This window comes from Oryx dammah, unplaced genomic scaffold (assembly GCF_014754425.2).
Source record: "Oryx dammah isolate SB20612 unplaced genomic scaffold, SCBI_Odam_1.1 HiC_scaffold_11085, whole genome shotgun sequence".
NCBI lineage: Eukaryota > Metazoa > Chordata > Mammalia > Artiodactyla > Bovidae > Oryx > Oryx dammah.
Window position 1 is genome coordinate 15521 of NW_024080479.1, and position 14315 is coordinate 29835.

At 45.4% G+C, this 14315-nt stretch overlaps 1 protein-coding gene across 1 annotated transcript; it reads left to right on the forward strand.

Annotated features, from left to right (window-relative positions):
• Positions 1-7263: 7263 nt before the first annotated feature.
• Positions 7264-13918, forward strand: LOC120860550 (purine nucleoside phosphorylase). Its single transcript, XM_040236365.1, has 6 exons — positions 7264-7522; positions 9396-9565; positions 11802-11905; positions 12110-12285; positions 12377-12567; positions 13290-13918. The coding sequence occupies exons 1-6, from the start codon at positions 7467-7469 to the stop codon at positions 13505-13507; spliced, it is 915 nt and encodes a 304-aa protein (XP_040092299.1). The 5' UTR covers positions 7264-7466; the 3' UTR covers positions 13508-13918.
• Positions 13919-14315: the final 397 nt, after the last annotated feature.

Genomic DNA, 14315 nt, shown 5'->3' on the forward strand with positions numbered 1-14315 from the left:
ACTTCCCTACAGACACTTTGTTGTTCAGTCTCCAAGTGGTGTCCGACTCTGCAGCCCCATGGACTGCAGCACACCAAGCTTCCCTGTCCTTCACTGTCTCCTGGAGTTTGCTCAAACTCATGTCCGTTGAGTCAGTGATGCCGTCCAACCAACCCATCCTCTGCTGCCCACTTCTTTTGCCTTCCATCTTTCCCAGCATCAGGGTCTTTTCCACTGAATCAGCTTTTCACATCAGGTAGCCAAAATATTGGAGCTTCATCTTCAGTATCAGTCCTTCCAATGGATACTCAGGATTGATTTACATTGGGATTGACTGGTTTGATCTTGCAGTCCAAGACACTCTCAAGAGTATTCTCCAGCAACACAATTCGAAAGCATCAATTCTTTGGTACTCAGTCTTCCTTATGGTCCAACTCTCACATCCTTACATGACTACTGGAAAAACAAGTAGTCTTTGACTATATGGACCTTTGACTAACTTTGACTAGACCTTTTGTCAGCAAAGTGATGTCTCTGCTTTTTAATATGCTGTCTAGGTTTGTCATAGCTTTTCTTCCAAAGAGCAGGCATCTTTTAATTTCATGGCTGCACTCACTGGCTGCAGGGATTTTGGAGCCCAAGAAAATAGTCTGTCACTGTTTCCATTGGTTCCCCATCCAGTGATGGGAAGTGATGGGACATCTGCATATCTGAAGTTATTGCTATTTCTTCAGGCAATCTTGATTCCAGCTTGCATTTCATCCAGCCCAGTATTTCATATGATGTACTCTGCATAGAAGTTAAATAAACAGGGTGAAAATATATAGCCTTGATGTACACCTTTCCCAAGTTTGAACCAGTCTGTTGTTCCATGTCTGGTTCTAACTGTTGCTTCTTCATCCGCATACAGGTTTCTGATAAGGTGGTCTGGCATTCCCCTCTCTTCAAGAATATTCCTCAATTTGCTGTGATCCACACAGTCAAAGGCTTTAGTGTAGTCAATGAAGCAGAAGTAGATGCTTTTCTGGAATTCTCTTGCTTTTTCTACGATCCAATGGATGTCGGCAATTTGATCTCTGATTCCTTTGCCTTTACTAAATCCAGTTTGTGCATCTGGAAGTTCTCAGTTCACATATTGTTGAAGTTTGACTTGAAGGATTTTGAGAATTACCTTGCTAGCATGTGAAATGAGTGCAATCGTGGGGTAATTTGAACATTCTTTGGCATTGCCCTTCTTTGGGATTAGAATGGAAACTGAGCTTTTCCAGTCTTATGGCCACTGCTGAGTTTCCCAAATTTGCTGGCATATTGAGCGCAGCACTTTCACAGCATCATCTTTTAGGATTTGAAATAGCTCAGCTAGAATTCCATCCCCTTTACTAACTTTGTTAATAGTGATGCTTCCTAAGGCCCACTTGACTTTGCAGTCCACCATATCTGGCTCTAGGTGAGTGACCACACCGTCATGTTTATCTGGGTCATTAAGATCTGTTTTGTATAGTTCTTCTGTGTATTCTTACTACCTCTTCTTATCTTCTTCTTCTTTTAGGTCCATACCTTCTCTGTTGTTTATTGTGCCCATCTTTGCATGAAATGTTCCCCTGTTATCTCTAATTTTCTATGTGCTCTGCATAGAAGTTAAATAAGCAGGATGAAAATATGCACCCTTGACGTACATAGAAGAGACCTCTGGCCTTTCCCATTCTATTGTTTTCCTCTGTTTCTTTGCATCATTCACTTAAGAAGGCTTTCTTATCTCTCCTTGCTATTCTTTGGAACTCTGCATTCAGATAAGTATATCTTTCCTTTTCTCCTTTGCCTTTTACTTCTCTTCGCTTCTCAGCTGTCGGTAAGGCCTCCTCAGACAACCATTTTGCCTTGCTGTATTTCTTCTTGGGTATGGTTTTGATCACTGCCTCCTGTACAGTGTTACAAACCTCTGTCCATAGTTCTTCAGCTACTCGTTCTATCAGATCTAATCCCTTGAATCTGTTTGTCACTTCCACTGTATAAACGCAAGGGATTTGATCTAGGCGAGACCTGAATGGCCTAACGATTTCCCCTACTTTCTTCAATTTAAGCCTGGAGTTTCCAACAGGGAGCTCATGATCTGAGCCACAGTCAGCTCCAGGTCTTGTTTTTGCTGACTGTTTAGAGCTTCTCCATTTTGAGCTGCAAATAAAATCAGATTTTGCTATTGACCCTCTGGTCTGTCCACGTGTGGAGCCTTTCTTGTGCTGCAGGAAGAGTGTATGCTATAGCCGGTGCATTCTCTTGTCAAAACTCTGTTAGCCTTTGTCCTGCTTCATTTTGTACTCCAAAGCCAAACTTGCCCATTACTCCAGGTATCTTTTGACTTCCTACTTGTGCATTCTAATCCCCTTTGATGAAGTTCAGTTCAGTTGCTCAGTCGTGTCCAACTCTTTGCGACCCCATGAATTGCAGCACGCCAGGCCTCCCTGTCCATCACCAACTCCCGGAGTTCACTCAGACTCACATCCATCGAGTCAGTGATGCCATCTAGCCATCTCATCCTCTGTTGTCCCCTTCTCCTGCCCCCAATCCCTCCCACCATCAGAGTCTTTTCCAATGAGTCAACTCTTCGCATGAGGTGGCCAAAGTACTGGAGCTTCAGCTTTAGCATCATTCCTTCCAAAGAAATCCAAGGGCTGATCTCCTTTAGAATGGACTGGTTGGATCTCCTTGCAGTCCAAGGGACTCTCAAGAGTCTTCCCCAACACCACAGTTCAAAAGCATCAATTCTTCGGTGCTCAGCCTTCTTCATAGTCCAACTCTCACATCCATATACATGACCACAGGATAAACCATAGCCTTGACTAGACGGACCTTAGTCGGCAAAGCAACGTCTCTGGTTTTGAATATGCTATCTAGGTTGGTCATAACTTTTCTTCCAAGGAGTAAGCGTTTTTTAATTTCATGGCTACAATTACCATCTGCAGTGATTTTGGAGCCCCCAAAACTAAACTCTGACGCTGTTTTCACTGTTTCCCCATCTATTTCCCATGAAGTGATGGGACTGGATATCATGATCTTCTTTTTCTGAATGTTGAGCTTTAGGCCAACTTTTTCACTCTCCACTTTCACTTTCATCAAGAGGCTTTTTAGTTCCTCTTCACTTTCTGCCATAAGGGTGGTGTCATCTGCATATCTGAGGTTATTGATATTTCTTCAGGCAATCTGGATTCCAGCCTGTGTTTCTTCCAGTCCAGTGTTTCTCATGATGTACTCTGCATATAAGTTAAATAAGCAGGGTGACAATAAACTGCCTTGACGTACCCCTTTTCCTATTTGGAACCAATCTGTTGTTCCATGTCCAGTTCTGACTGCTGCTTCCTGACCTACACACAGATTTCTCAAGAGGCAGGTCAGGTGGTCTGGTATTCCCGTCTCTTTCAGAATTTTCCACAGTTTATTGTGATCCACACAGTCAATGGCTTTGGCATAGTCAATAAAGCAGAAATAGATGTTTTTCTGGAACTCTCTTGCTTTTTCCATGATCCAGCGGATGTTGACAATTTGATCTCTGGTTCCTCTGCCTTTTCTAAAACTAGCTTGAACATCTGGAAGTTCATGGTTCACGTATCGCTGAAGCCTGTCTTGGAGAATTTTGAGCATTACTTTACTACCATGTGAGATGAGTGAAATTGTGTGGTAGTTTGAGCATTCTTTGGCATTGCCTTTCTTTAGAATTGCAATGAAAACTGACCTTTTCCAGCCACTGCTGAGTTTTGCAAATTTCCTGACATATTGAGTGCAGCACTTTCACAGCATCATCTTTCAGGATTTGAAACAGCTCAACTGAAATTCCATCACCTCCACTAGCTTTGTGCGTAGTGATGCTTTCTAAGGCCCACTTGACTTCACATTCCAGGATGTCTGGCTCTAGATTAGTGGTCACATCATCATCATTATCTGGGTCGTGAAGCTCTTTTTTGTACTATTCTGTGTATTCTTGCCACCTCTTCTTAATATCTTCTGCTTCTGTTAGGTCCAGACCATTTCTGTCTTTTATCAAGCCCATCTTTGCATGAAATGTTCCCTTGGTATCTCTAATTTTCTTGAAGAGTTCTCTAGTCTTTCCCATTCTGTTGTTTTCCTCTATTTCTTTGCATTGATCGCTGCAGAAGGCTTTGTTATCTCTTCTTGCTATTCTCTGGAACTCTGCATTCAGATGCTTATATCTTTCCTTTTCTCCTTTGCTTTTTGCCTCTCTTCTTTTCACAGCGATTTGTAAGGCCTCCTCAAACAGCCATTTTGCTTTTTTGCATTTCTTTTCCATACAGATGGTCTTGATCCCTGTCTTCTGTACAATGTCACGAACCTCGTTCCATAATTCATCAGGCACTCTATCTATCAGATCTAGGCCCTTAAATCTACTTTTCATTTCCACTGTATAATCATAAGGGATTTGATTTAGGTCATACCTGAATAGTCTAGCGGTTTTCCCTATTTTCTTCAATTTCAGTCTGAATTTGGTAATAAGGAGTTCATGATCTGAGCCACAGTCAGCTCCTGGTCTTGTTCTTGTTCACTGTATAGAGCTTCTCCATCTTTGGCTGCAGAGAATATAATCAATCTGATTTCGGTGTTGACCATCTGGTGATGTCCATGTGTAGAGTCTTCTCTTGTGTTGTTGGAAGAGGGTGTTTGCTATGACCAGTGCATTTTCTTGGCAAAACTCTATTAATCTTCGCCCTGCTTCATTCCATATTCCAAGGCCAAATTTGCCTGTTACTCCAGGTGTTTCTTGACTTCCGACACTTGCATTCCAGTCCCCTATAATGAAAAGGACATCTTTTTTGGGTGTTAGTTCTAAAAGGCCTTGTAGGTCTTCATAAAACCGTTCAACTTCAGCTTCTTCAGCATTACTGGTTGGGGCATAGACTTGGATAACTGTGATATTGAATGGTTTGCCTTGGAGATGAACAGAGATCATTCTGTTGTTTTTGAGATTGCATCCATGTACTGCATTTCAGACTCTTTTGTTGACCATGATGGCTACTCCATTTCTTCTGAGGGATTCCTGCCTGCAGTAGTAGATATAATGGTCATCTGAGTTAAATTCATTCATTCCAGTCCATTTTAGTTCGCTGATTCCTAGAATGTCGATGTTCACTCTTGCCATCTCTTGTTTGACCACTTCTAATTTGCCTTGATTCATGGGCCTGACATTCCAGGTTCCTATGCAATATTGCTCTTTACAGCATTGGACCTTGCTTCTATCACCAGTCACATCCACAGCTGGGTATTGTTTTTGCTTTGGCTCCATCCCTTCATTCTTTCTGGAGTTATTTCTCCACTGATCTCCAGTAGCATATTCAGCACCTACTGACCTGGGGAGTTCCTCTTTCAGTATCCTATCATTTTGCCTTTTCATACTGTTCATGGGGTTCTCAAGGCAAGAATACTGAAGTGGATTGCCATTCCCTTTTCCAGTGGACCACATTCTGTCAGATCTCTCCACCATGACCCGCCTGTCTTGGGTTGCCCCGTGGCCATGGCTTGGTTTCATTGAGTTAGACAAGGCTGTGGTCCTAGTGTGATTAGATTGACTAATTTTCTGTGAGTATGGTTTCAGTGTGTCTGCCCACCTACCATCTTACCTACCTATGATGAAAAAGACATCTTTTTTTGGTGTTAGTTCTAAAAGGTCTTGTAGGTTTTCATAGAACCAGTCAACATCAGCTTCTTCAACATTAGTGGCCGGGACATAGACTTGGATTACTGTGATATTGAATGGTTTGCCTTGGAAACAAACTGAGCCCCTTCTCATCATGTTGAGATTGCACCCAAATATTGCATTTCAGACTCTTTTGTTGACTATGAGGGCTACTTCGTTTCTTCTAAGACAGTCCTGCCCACAGTAGTTGGTCTTCCGAATTAAATTCATCCATTCCCATTCATTTCAGTTCACTGATTCCTAAAAGGTTAACGCTCACTCTTGCCATCTCCTATTTGACCACTTCCAATTTACCTTGATTCATGGACCCAACATTCCAGGTTCGGCTTTGGCTCAGCCTCTTCATTCTTTCTGGAGCTATTTCTCCTCTCTTCTCCAGCAGCCTATTGTACACCTACCAATCTGGGGGCTTCATCTTTCAGTGTCTTACCTTTTTGTCCTTTCATACTATTCATGGGGTTTGCAAGGCAAGAACGCTGAAGTGGCTTGCCATTCCCTTCTCCAATGGGCCACATTTTGTCAAAACGTTCTACCTTGACTCATCTGTCTTGGGTGGCCCTACACTGCCTGGCTTATAGTTTCACTGAGTTACAGAAGGCTGTGAGCCATGTGATCATTTTGGTTATGGTTTTCATTCTGACTACCCTCTTGATGGATGAGGATAAAAGGCTTGTGCAAGCTTCCTGATGGGAGGGACTGGCTGTGGGGAAAACTGAGTCTTGCTCTGAAGGGCAAGGCCATGCTCAATAAATCTTGAATCCAATTTTCTGCTGATGGGTGGGGCTCTGCTCCCTCCTTGTAATTTGGCCTGAAGCAGCCTAGAGTCTCTCTGGTAGGGCTATATGTTTTTCCAAATCCTATAACCTCCAGGTCAGCCTATTGCTAGTGAAATTTGCTCAGTCTTGTTCTACTCTTTGTGACCTATCAGATAACCATGACGGTGTGGTCAGTCACCGAGAGCCAGAGGTGGTGGCCTGCGAAGTCAAGCGGGCCTGAGGAATATCCCTAGCTGGGGAGTTCATCTTTCAGGGTCACATGTTCACGGGGTTCCCAAGTGAAGAATACGGAAGTGGTTTGCCATTCTCTTCTCCAGTGCATGGACTATACAGTCCACGGAATTCTCCAGACCAGAATACTGGAGTGGGTAGCTGTTCCCTTCTCAGGGGCTCTTCCCACTCAGAGAGCAGCACCCAGGTCTCGCACTGCAGGCGGATTCTTTACCATCTGAGTCACCAGGGAAGTAGAATGGACCCTTTTTCCTTTGTTCAGGGAGGAACTCAGAGAGAGGCTACTTAATTGTATTCCGAGTTTGCAGGATCTACGGTTTAAATTTTTCTCTTTTCAAATCTCTCCTGATTCGCTGTAGACACAGTCAGGAATGGGGTTGCAGACAGGTGGTTAGAGGCTCTCCTCCGGACTTCTAGCTCTCTTCCCGCACAGGCTTCCGAGCTGGAAACCCGACGTGCTGTAAGGACTGGGTGCAGAGGCACAACACTGGATGCTCCCACCTCCCTCCGCCCCGTCTTCCCTACCCCTTTCTCCTAAGGTAAAGTGCAGCTGGAGAAAGATACTGCGGGTGGAATGAACTCAGATTAGATTTACAGCCTTGCCGGGGGCTATTGAGTCGGGGCGGGTCTCCATGGAGACAAGGCCGGCTGCGTACTCGCTTGCCATTGGCTGGGGACTCTGACGCTGGGGATATAATGAGCCAGCGCGGTGCAAACACTGTGCTAACTGTGTGGATAACACTCGGTGACTGAAGCCGGCTGAGCTCAGCGGAGCAGATATGAACGGAGAAGGGCTAACTCATCGAGACGGCGTCTTCGGGACCTTGGAGAATGGGTAAGGCGGGGACCAGGCCCACGGGATCCAGGAGGCCCCTGGGGAGAGGAAATGGCTGTCTTCGAGCCCTGAAACACAGCACTCTGGGTCTCGAGAGGGCCAAGAGAGGGAACGAGTGCCCCGGAGATGCAGATATGCCTGGCTTGGAGCCCGGTATCAGGGGCAAGGCAGCAGAGCGGTGGTGCGGCCTGCCCCGGCAGGGGCGCGCGCGGGAATCGAGCAGGGTGGCGCCGCCAGAGCAGGAAGGGGACAGGCTAGTAAACCGTGGACTACTCCTTAAAGGAGCCAGTGTGTGCGTGCGTGCGCTGGGCCACGCACTTACTGAAGTGAGTATAGAGAGAGCGTGCTCCTCCACCCACGTATCGGGGAAGAGGTCTTCTGAACCCACGTGCTCGTCACAGATTCGGATTCGAGTGTGTAGGGAAAGCCGCGAGGTACTTTTGGTGCCCGTATCTAGAGTTCGTCCTTCCGAGGAGAGAGTACTCCTCGTCCCTGGCGAACACTTCTCTTCCCTCCAAGTTGGAGGTCCAGTTAAGTTGCGGATGGCCTCTCCAAGAAAACGAAATTCTTACTCATGAAACTGAACAACAGATCCTTCCCATTCCCTGCCACCTCTCCTCAGCCTTACCCTCCCACCCCGCACTCTCTCGCGCCCTTGCCTTTGAAAACCTTTATTTCTGCGTTTGTCCTTGAAATCCCTACCCAGCATTAGGGATCACAGTGGCTTTAGGGTGCCCAGGGATTCGGGGCGTTCTTGGGATATTGATGGCTAATGAGGAAGTCCTGTAAGCTGTGGCTCCGATGTGCGTGATGGGGCTTCACAATTATTTTCCTTTCATTTGCACCTTTTGGGGATGATATTTGATTCATTTTTACCATCTCACTGCTTCTCTCATCTCCATCTTCCTTTGACCCCAGTTCTGTTGCCCCCACCCTGTCCCTCCTTGCCCAGCTACTTGCCTGAGGGTAGCCCAGTGTATGGTAGAGTCATCTGGTTTCCAAGGCAGTACTTTTGAAAAAAAGAAAAAGGTTTCCTCTGGAGGTTTGGTTGGTTAGTTGTGTTCAGCTCTGTCACACCTCAGTCTCCCCACCTCCATTCTTGTTTTGTCCAGATAGGAATGAGAGAATTGGACTAGAATTGTGAGAAAAATTCTCAGTTGATTGTTGGGGATTCTGGTTATGTCTTTAGGTCTCTGAAAGGCAAAGGACCTTGCATCTTGATGAAGAGAAGGAAAGATGGGAGAAGGCAGGGAGGAAAAATACAGGCAGGGGGAAGAGTTGTTTAAAAAAAAAAAGGTTCAAGATCTGTGGACCCGTACCATGATTTTATGGACTCAAAGGTCTTTGGAGCTTGTTAGCAAGTTTTTAATTCATTTTCAAACAGAGCTTATACAGTAGGTGAGGCCAATCACATTCCCTTGCTTTACCCTAGAGGAAAGAATTTGAAGCACAAGTTAACTTGCTTAAAAAGACAAAATTGGGACTAGAATCCAGATAGAGTTCTGCTTCCCTCTAGGCCAGAATTATGAAACCTGGTTTTCGGATGAAAATTACCTGAGGCACTTTAGTAAGAAGTAGAGAATCTGGGGCCTCTCCCCAGAATGATCAGTCTGTAGAGGTGGGCTCCAGAGTCTATAGTGTTCACAAACTGCTGCTGAGAAACTTACAGTCAGTTCTCCCCCAGCCCTTGACAAGCAGAACTTGTCCTGGATTTGCTTCTTTGTGCAGTAGCTTGTTCTAGCTCTTTGGCCAACTTCTGTATCCCCTGTCATCTTGGTACCCCTGCCAACCTTTCTACACTGAAGGTTATTATTTTATGATACCCTTGGGTTGGGAGTGAATCTCACCTTGGTTTTCCATTTCTTCCCCCTAGATTTACATATGAAGATTATCAAGACACTGCAAAATGGCTTTTGTCTCACACCAAACACCGACCTCAAGTGGCAGTGATCTGTGGTTCTGGGTTAGGAGGTCTGATTAACAGATTAACTCAAGCCCAGACCTTTGACTACAGTGAAATACCAAACTTTCCCCAAAGTACAGGTACTGGCAACGGGAAGAGGGGCTGAGACTGAGGGATACTGATGGGATTGTGATGGGAGGGCAGTGCTTCAGTGCCTGATCCTGGGCATCCTCTGTAGCATTTGCAGAGCAACAACTGTTGGGAGAGAGGGAAAAAACCCATCAAGAATCAGAATGACTTTAGAAAGCGATTCCTCCAGTAGAAACGTTTTAACAGACAGCATGTGTGTGTCACTGGTACTGTATGATGACATATTTCCTGTGCCTAATGACTCAGTTCCTTAGAGCTTTACAACACTTCCCCTAGACATCCTTTCCCCCCACACACCGTGGTCACCACATCCTCAGACACCTCACTCATTTCTTTCAGTCTGCATCCTACATGGAAAAAGAAGTGCCTGTGACCTCCCGGGACAAAGTCAGCTCCCCACCCCCACCCCACACCGCCACCCTCACCCTATCCTGTGTGTTCCTACCATTCTCAATCTCCCCAGCTCTAGTTCCAGTCCTAGAATAAGGCACACACTGGTACATACCAACAAATGAACACACTGACTGCCGTGTTCTTGCAGACAAATACCCAGGTAATATATGAAAACATAAGACTTGGTTCACACTGACCTTCGCTGGGGGTGGGGAAAGCCCCCATATGCACAGTGGAGCTCTGAGGGATCTGAGAGTGTTTCCAGCATCTCAATAGCAGCCAGAAGCTCCAAGGCCAGACTTCCCTGGAAGTCCAGTGGCTAACACTCCCCAGTTCACTGCAGGGACTGGGTTCCATCCCTGATTGAAGGAGTTTCTCATGCCAAGGGTGAGGCTTAGAGGAGGGTCAGGTGAGAAATGGCCAAGTTTACTTGGCCAAGGACAAGGGTAGTTTATTTGATTTAATTATTAATTTCTCAGGGCTAACTTCTGTTGGTTTATTATTAATTTTTCAGAGTGTGCCTTCCTTCCTCTTTTCCCTGGAAAGTTAAGACTTTTTTTTTTTTTTTTTGAGAGTTAAGACTTTTAACAGATATTTTTCATTCCCTTTGGAACAAGACTAGGAGACCAGATCAGGGAGTGGCAATGGGGTTAGAGAACGAAATAGTATGGAGAAGGGAGTGCAAAGTTTTCTAAGGGAGATAGCAGTGACTGGCTCCATCTGCCACTCTACCCAGGGACAAGGGCACTGCACTCAGTGGATTAATCCTTTTAAACTTTCTCAATTTGTTTTTTATACTCTTTTTGGGTTTTCCTAACTGTATCACCTCTGCACTATTACAGGTAACTTTTTTATATGCTCCTCAATCTCTGAGTACCCCCTGAACTCTCCCTCTTTGTTTTGGTTGTTCTCCCAGACCATTCATTCCCTTTAGAAATGGTAGATGAGAGAAATAGTAATAATTGTTACTATGTCTGTGTGAGGAGTTATCTTTGCAGTCCCATGCCCCTACCTGTCACATACAGGGCATGTATTCCCACAGGACTATCTTGTGAGTCACAGAAAAGACTTGTATGGGTCCAATGTCGGCCCCTTTCCTTGTTCAGAGCCTTTTTAGGAAGCTAGGCTATACCATGAGCTTCCTTTCATGACTCAGGAAGCATATAGCTTAGTTATGGTCATAAGAATATGCCTTTTGAGAGTTTTGAAAATTTTGGAAAAGAGGTCTGTGATTACAACACTCACTGCATTCATTATTACCCACTTACTCTGTTTTTACCCACTATTCTATTACCCAATTTCTTTTATTCTCTTGCCTTATGACTTTCTCATTCTTTTAAAGTTTCTTTAAGAAGTAACTGGTGTATATTCACATTGAACATCTTTGCCCCCATCGCCCTAATCTCAGAGTGTACTTGTATCTCAGTTTATGATTACTTTCTGTCTCCCCCACCCAAGGCTTCCTTGGTGGTTCAGTAGTAAAGAATCCACCTACAGTACTGGAGACCCTGGTTCAGTCCCTAAGTTGGGAAGATCCCCTGGAGAAGGGAATGGAAACCTACTCCAGTATTATTCTTGCCTAGAGAGTCCCATGGACAGAGGAGCCTGGTGGGCTACAGTCCACAGGGTCACAAAGAGCTGGACACGACTGAAGCGACTGAGCACACCTCCACCAGACTTAAACTTTCTGAGAGTGGAGAGGATGATGTTTTCTATTGGTTAATTATACCCTCACATGTTGAACACAGTGAGTCGGGCCATAATAGGTGCTCAGGGGATATGTGTTGTATGAAAGCATCATTCCATGCATTTCCTTCTCTTTCCTGTATACAGTTCCAGGTCATGCTGGTCGACTGGTATTTGGGATCTTGAATGGCAGAGCCTGTGTGATGATGCAGGGCAGGTTCCACATGTATGAAGGCTACCCGCTCTGGAAGGTAAAACAGAGGCACAAGCCTGACTGGGTCTGGAAGAAGGGACATAGACCTCTCTCCTATTTTACTACCTAGCTGCTTAAGCAAGGTAGATTTTTGGTCCCCCTGCCTTTCTCTTCTTTCATGATGTATGGCATATTTATCTGCTTGGGTGTATTGGTAAAATTTTAAAGAAAACTCTCTGATGTTTTATCTTTCCCTTCTAAGGTGACATTCCCAGTGAGGGTTTTCCGGCTTCTGGGTGTGGAGACCCTAGTGGTCACCAATGCGGCTGGAGGGCTCAACCCCAACTTTGAGGTTGGCGATATCATGCTGATCCGTGATCACATCAACCTACCTGGTTTCAGTGGTGAGAACCCTCTCAGAGGGCCCAATGATGAAAGGTATCTCTCCGGCTTCTTTTTGTTGAGATGGGTCAGCTTGGGAGAGCTCGCTGTATTCCATTAATCTGAGACAATGCAACCTGTGCTCTAGGTTTGGAGTTCGTTTCCCTGCCATGTCTGATGCCTACGACCGGGATATGAGGCAGAAAGCTCACAGTACCTGGAAACAAATGGGGGAGCAGAGAGAGTTACAGGAAGGCACCTACGTGATGGTGGCGGGCCCCAGTTTTGAAACTGTGGCAGAGTGTCTCCTGCTGCAGAAGCTAGGGGCGGATGCTGTTGGTGAGAAGGGGAACTTGGCTGGTGGCTTCTTAATTTGGGGGGACTTTTTTGTCTTTTTTTTCTGGCTGCTCTGCAGGGCATGTGGGATCTTAGTTCCCCAGTCGGGGATTGAATCTGCAGTCCCTGCTTTGGAAGTACAGAGTCTTAAACACTGGATTGCCAGGGAACTCCCTTGACTTGGAGGCTTGAAGAGAGGATCCTGGTAAAATAGGTTGGAAAAGAGTACAAGATTGTAGCTTTAGATGATACACCGAAGGAGGGGGCTGCTTTAAGGGAAGATTGAATTAACTGACTTTGAAGGTGATTGGAAAGTTTGCACTGTGGCCTCCACCCACCACCCAGCACCGAGGACTTTAACCAGTGTAATGCTAATGTGAGAACTGTCCATTGTGTGATAACTGTTTTTGATTATTTTCATAAATATCATAGGCACCTTCTATACCTCTGGCTGGAAAATAGAATTGCAACATTAGAATTGACTTAAAAATGGTCACACGCAGAGATAGAAATAAAGCATTACGATGGTGATATTATAAGAAATGTGTAGAGCCCCCTGAAGCCCAACTTTTTAGATAATACAGAACAACCTAAGCTTGACACTAAATTAGCTGCTTCTTTGGATGTTTTCTTAGTGTCGAATTGTCAACGAGGTGGTGAATGGAGGTGAGGCTAAGGGTCATTTGGGGATTCTGACAATTGGTTTCCCTCTTTCTTCACATCAGGCATGAGCACGGTGCCAGAAGTTATAGTCGCAAGACACTGTGGACTTCGAGTCTTTGGCTTCTCACTCATCACAAACAAGGTCATCTTGGATTATGAGAGCCAGGGGAAGGCCAATCACCAGGAAGTACTAGAGGCCGGGAGGCAAGCTGCTCAGAGATTGGAGCAGTTTGTCTCCATTCTTATGGCTAGCATTCCACTGTCCCGGCACGCCAGTTAACCAGCCCCGGCGTGGGTTGGCCTCTCCATTATGGGATCCGAGGAGCTGCTACGTACTTCAGCCCTTGCTGGAGTCACATGCCTCTGCCTTAGTTGGTGGCAGAAAGGAGGGTCACCTTCCCTGCTTCTCCCACCAGACCTTACTGCTGCTGAGCCCTCTTCTGGTCAGTTTGTCATCTCAAAATGATTTCCACTCCTATTCCTCTTCAAGAACTGGAGCCCAAGCCCCAGCACACATCCAAGGATTTGGTTTGGGGCCCTCGAACTCAGACAGTAACTGTTACTGGCTTAAGATGGTCCTCTCACATTCCTAGGGGCTCAGTTCTGCCTCAGAGCACTGGAGACCATATAGGGAACAGCCCATTCCGTTTGGATTTTTATGCTATTGTATTTTGAGAATAAAGAGAAAGATGAAATAAATTTCTTCATTTTTATGTAGTTTGGGATAAGGTTGGGATATGGACTGAGAGTGGCCTGAAACCAATCATGAGACCACATTTTGTTTGCCTCTGTTGCTTCTCAGACAGCAAAGAACTGAGATGAGGTGGTATGTGAATTCAGGGTAGGGTGAAGCAAAGGCAAAGAGGTGAAAGTGAGAGGACATGCTAGAAGATATGGAAAGGCTAACTTCTGGCACATGATGGCTACTTCCCTCGGATCAGTCTTCCTCTGCCCCTTTGCTTTCTGGTAGTTTCTGTCTGCTCGTGAGTATCTGAATTAGTTCACTGATCTCAGCTTGTGTTCCATAGTTGCCACTTCCTTGTTAAGTCCTAGTTGTATTTCCTATTGATTTCCTTCAGTTCCCTCAC

What these genes read in the sequence shown, in the direction of transcription:
- LOC120860550 (XM_040236365.1), top strand. Translation starts at nt 7,467, where the DNA reads ATGAACGGAGAAGGGCTAACTCATCGAGACGGCGTCTTCGGGACCTTG. An exon ending in TTCGGGACCTTGGAGAATGG is followed by an intron (nt 7,523 to 9,395) that starts GTAAGGCGGGGA and finishes TCTTCCCCCTAG; the next exon opens with ATTTACATATGAAGATTATC. An exon ending in GCTAGGGGCGGATGCTGTTG is followed by an intron (nt 12,568 to 13,289) that starts GTGAGAAGGGGA and finishes TCTTCACATCAG; the next exon opens with GCATGAGCACGGTGCCAGAA.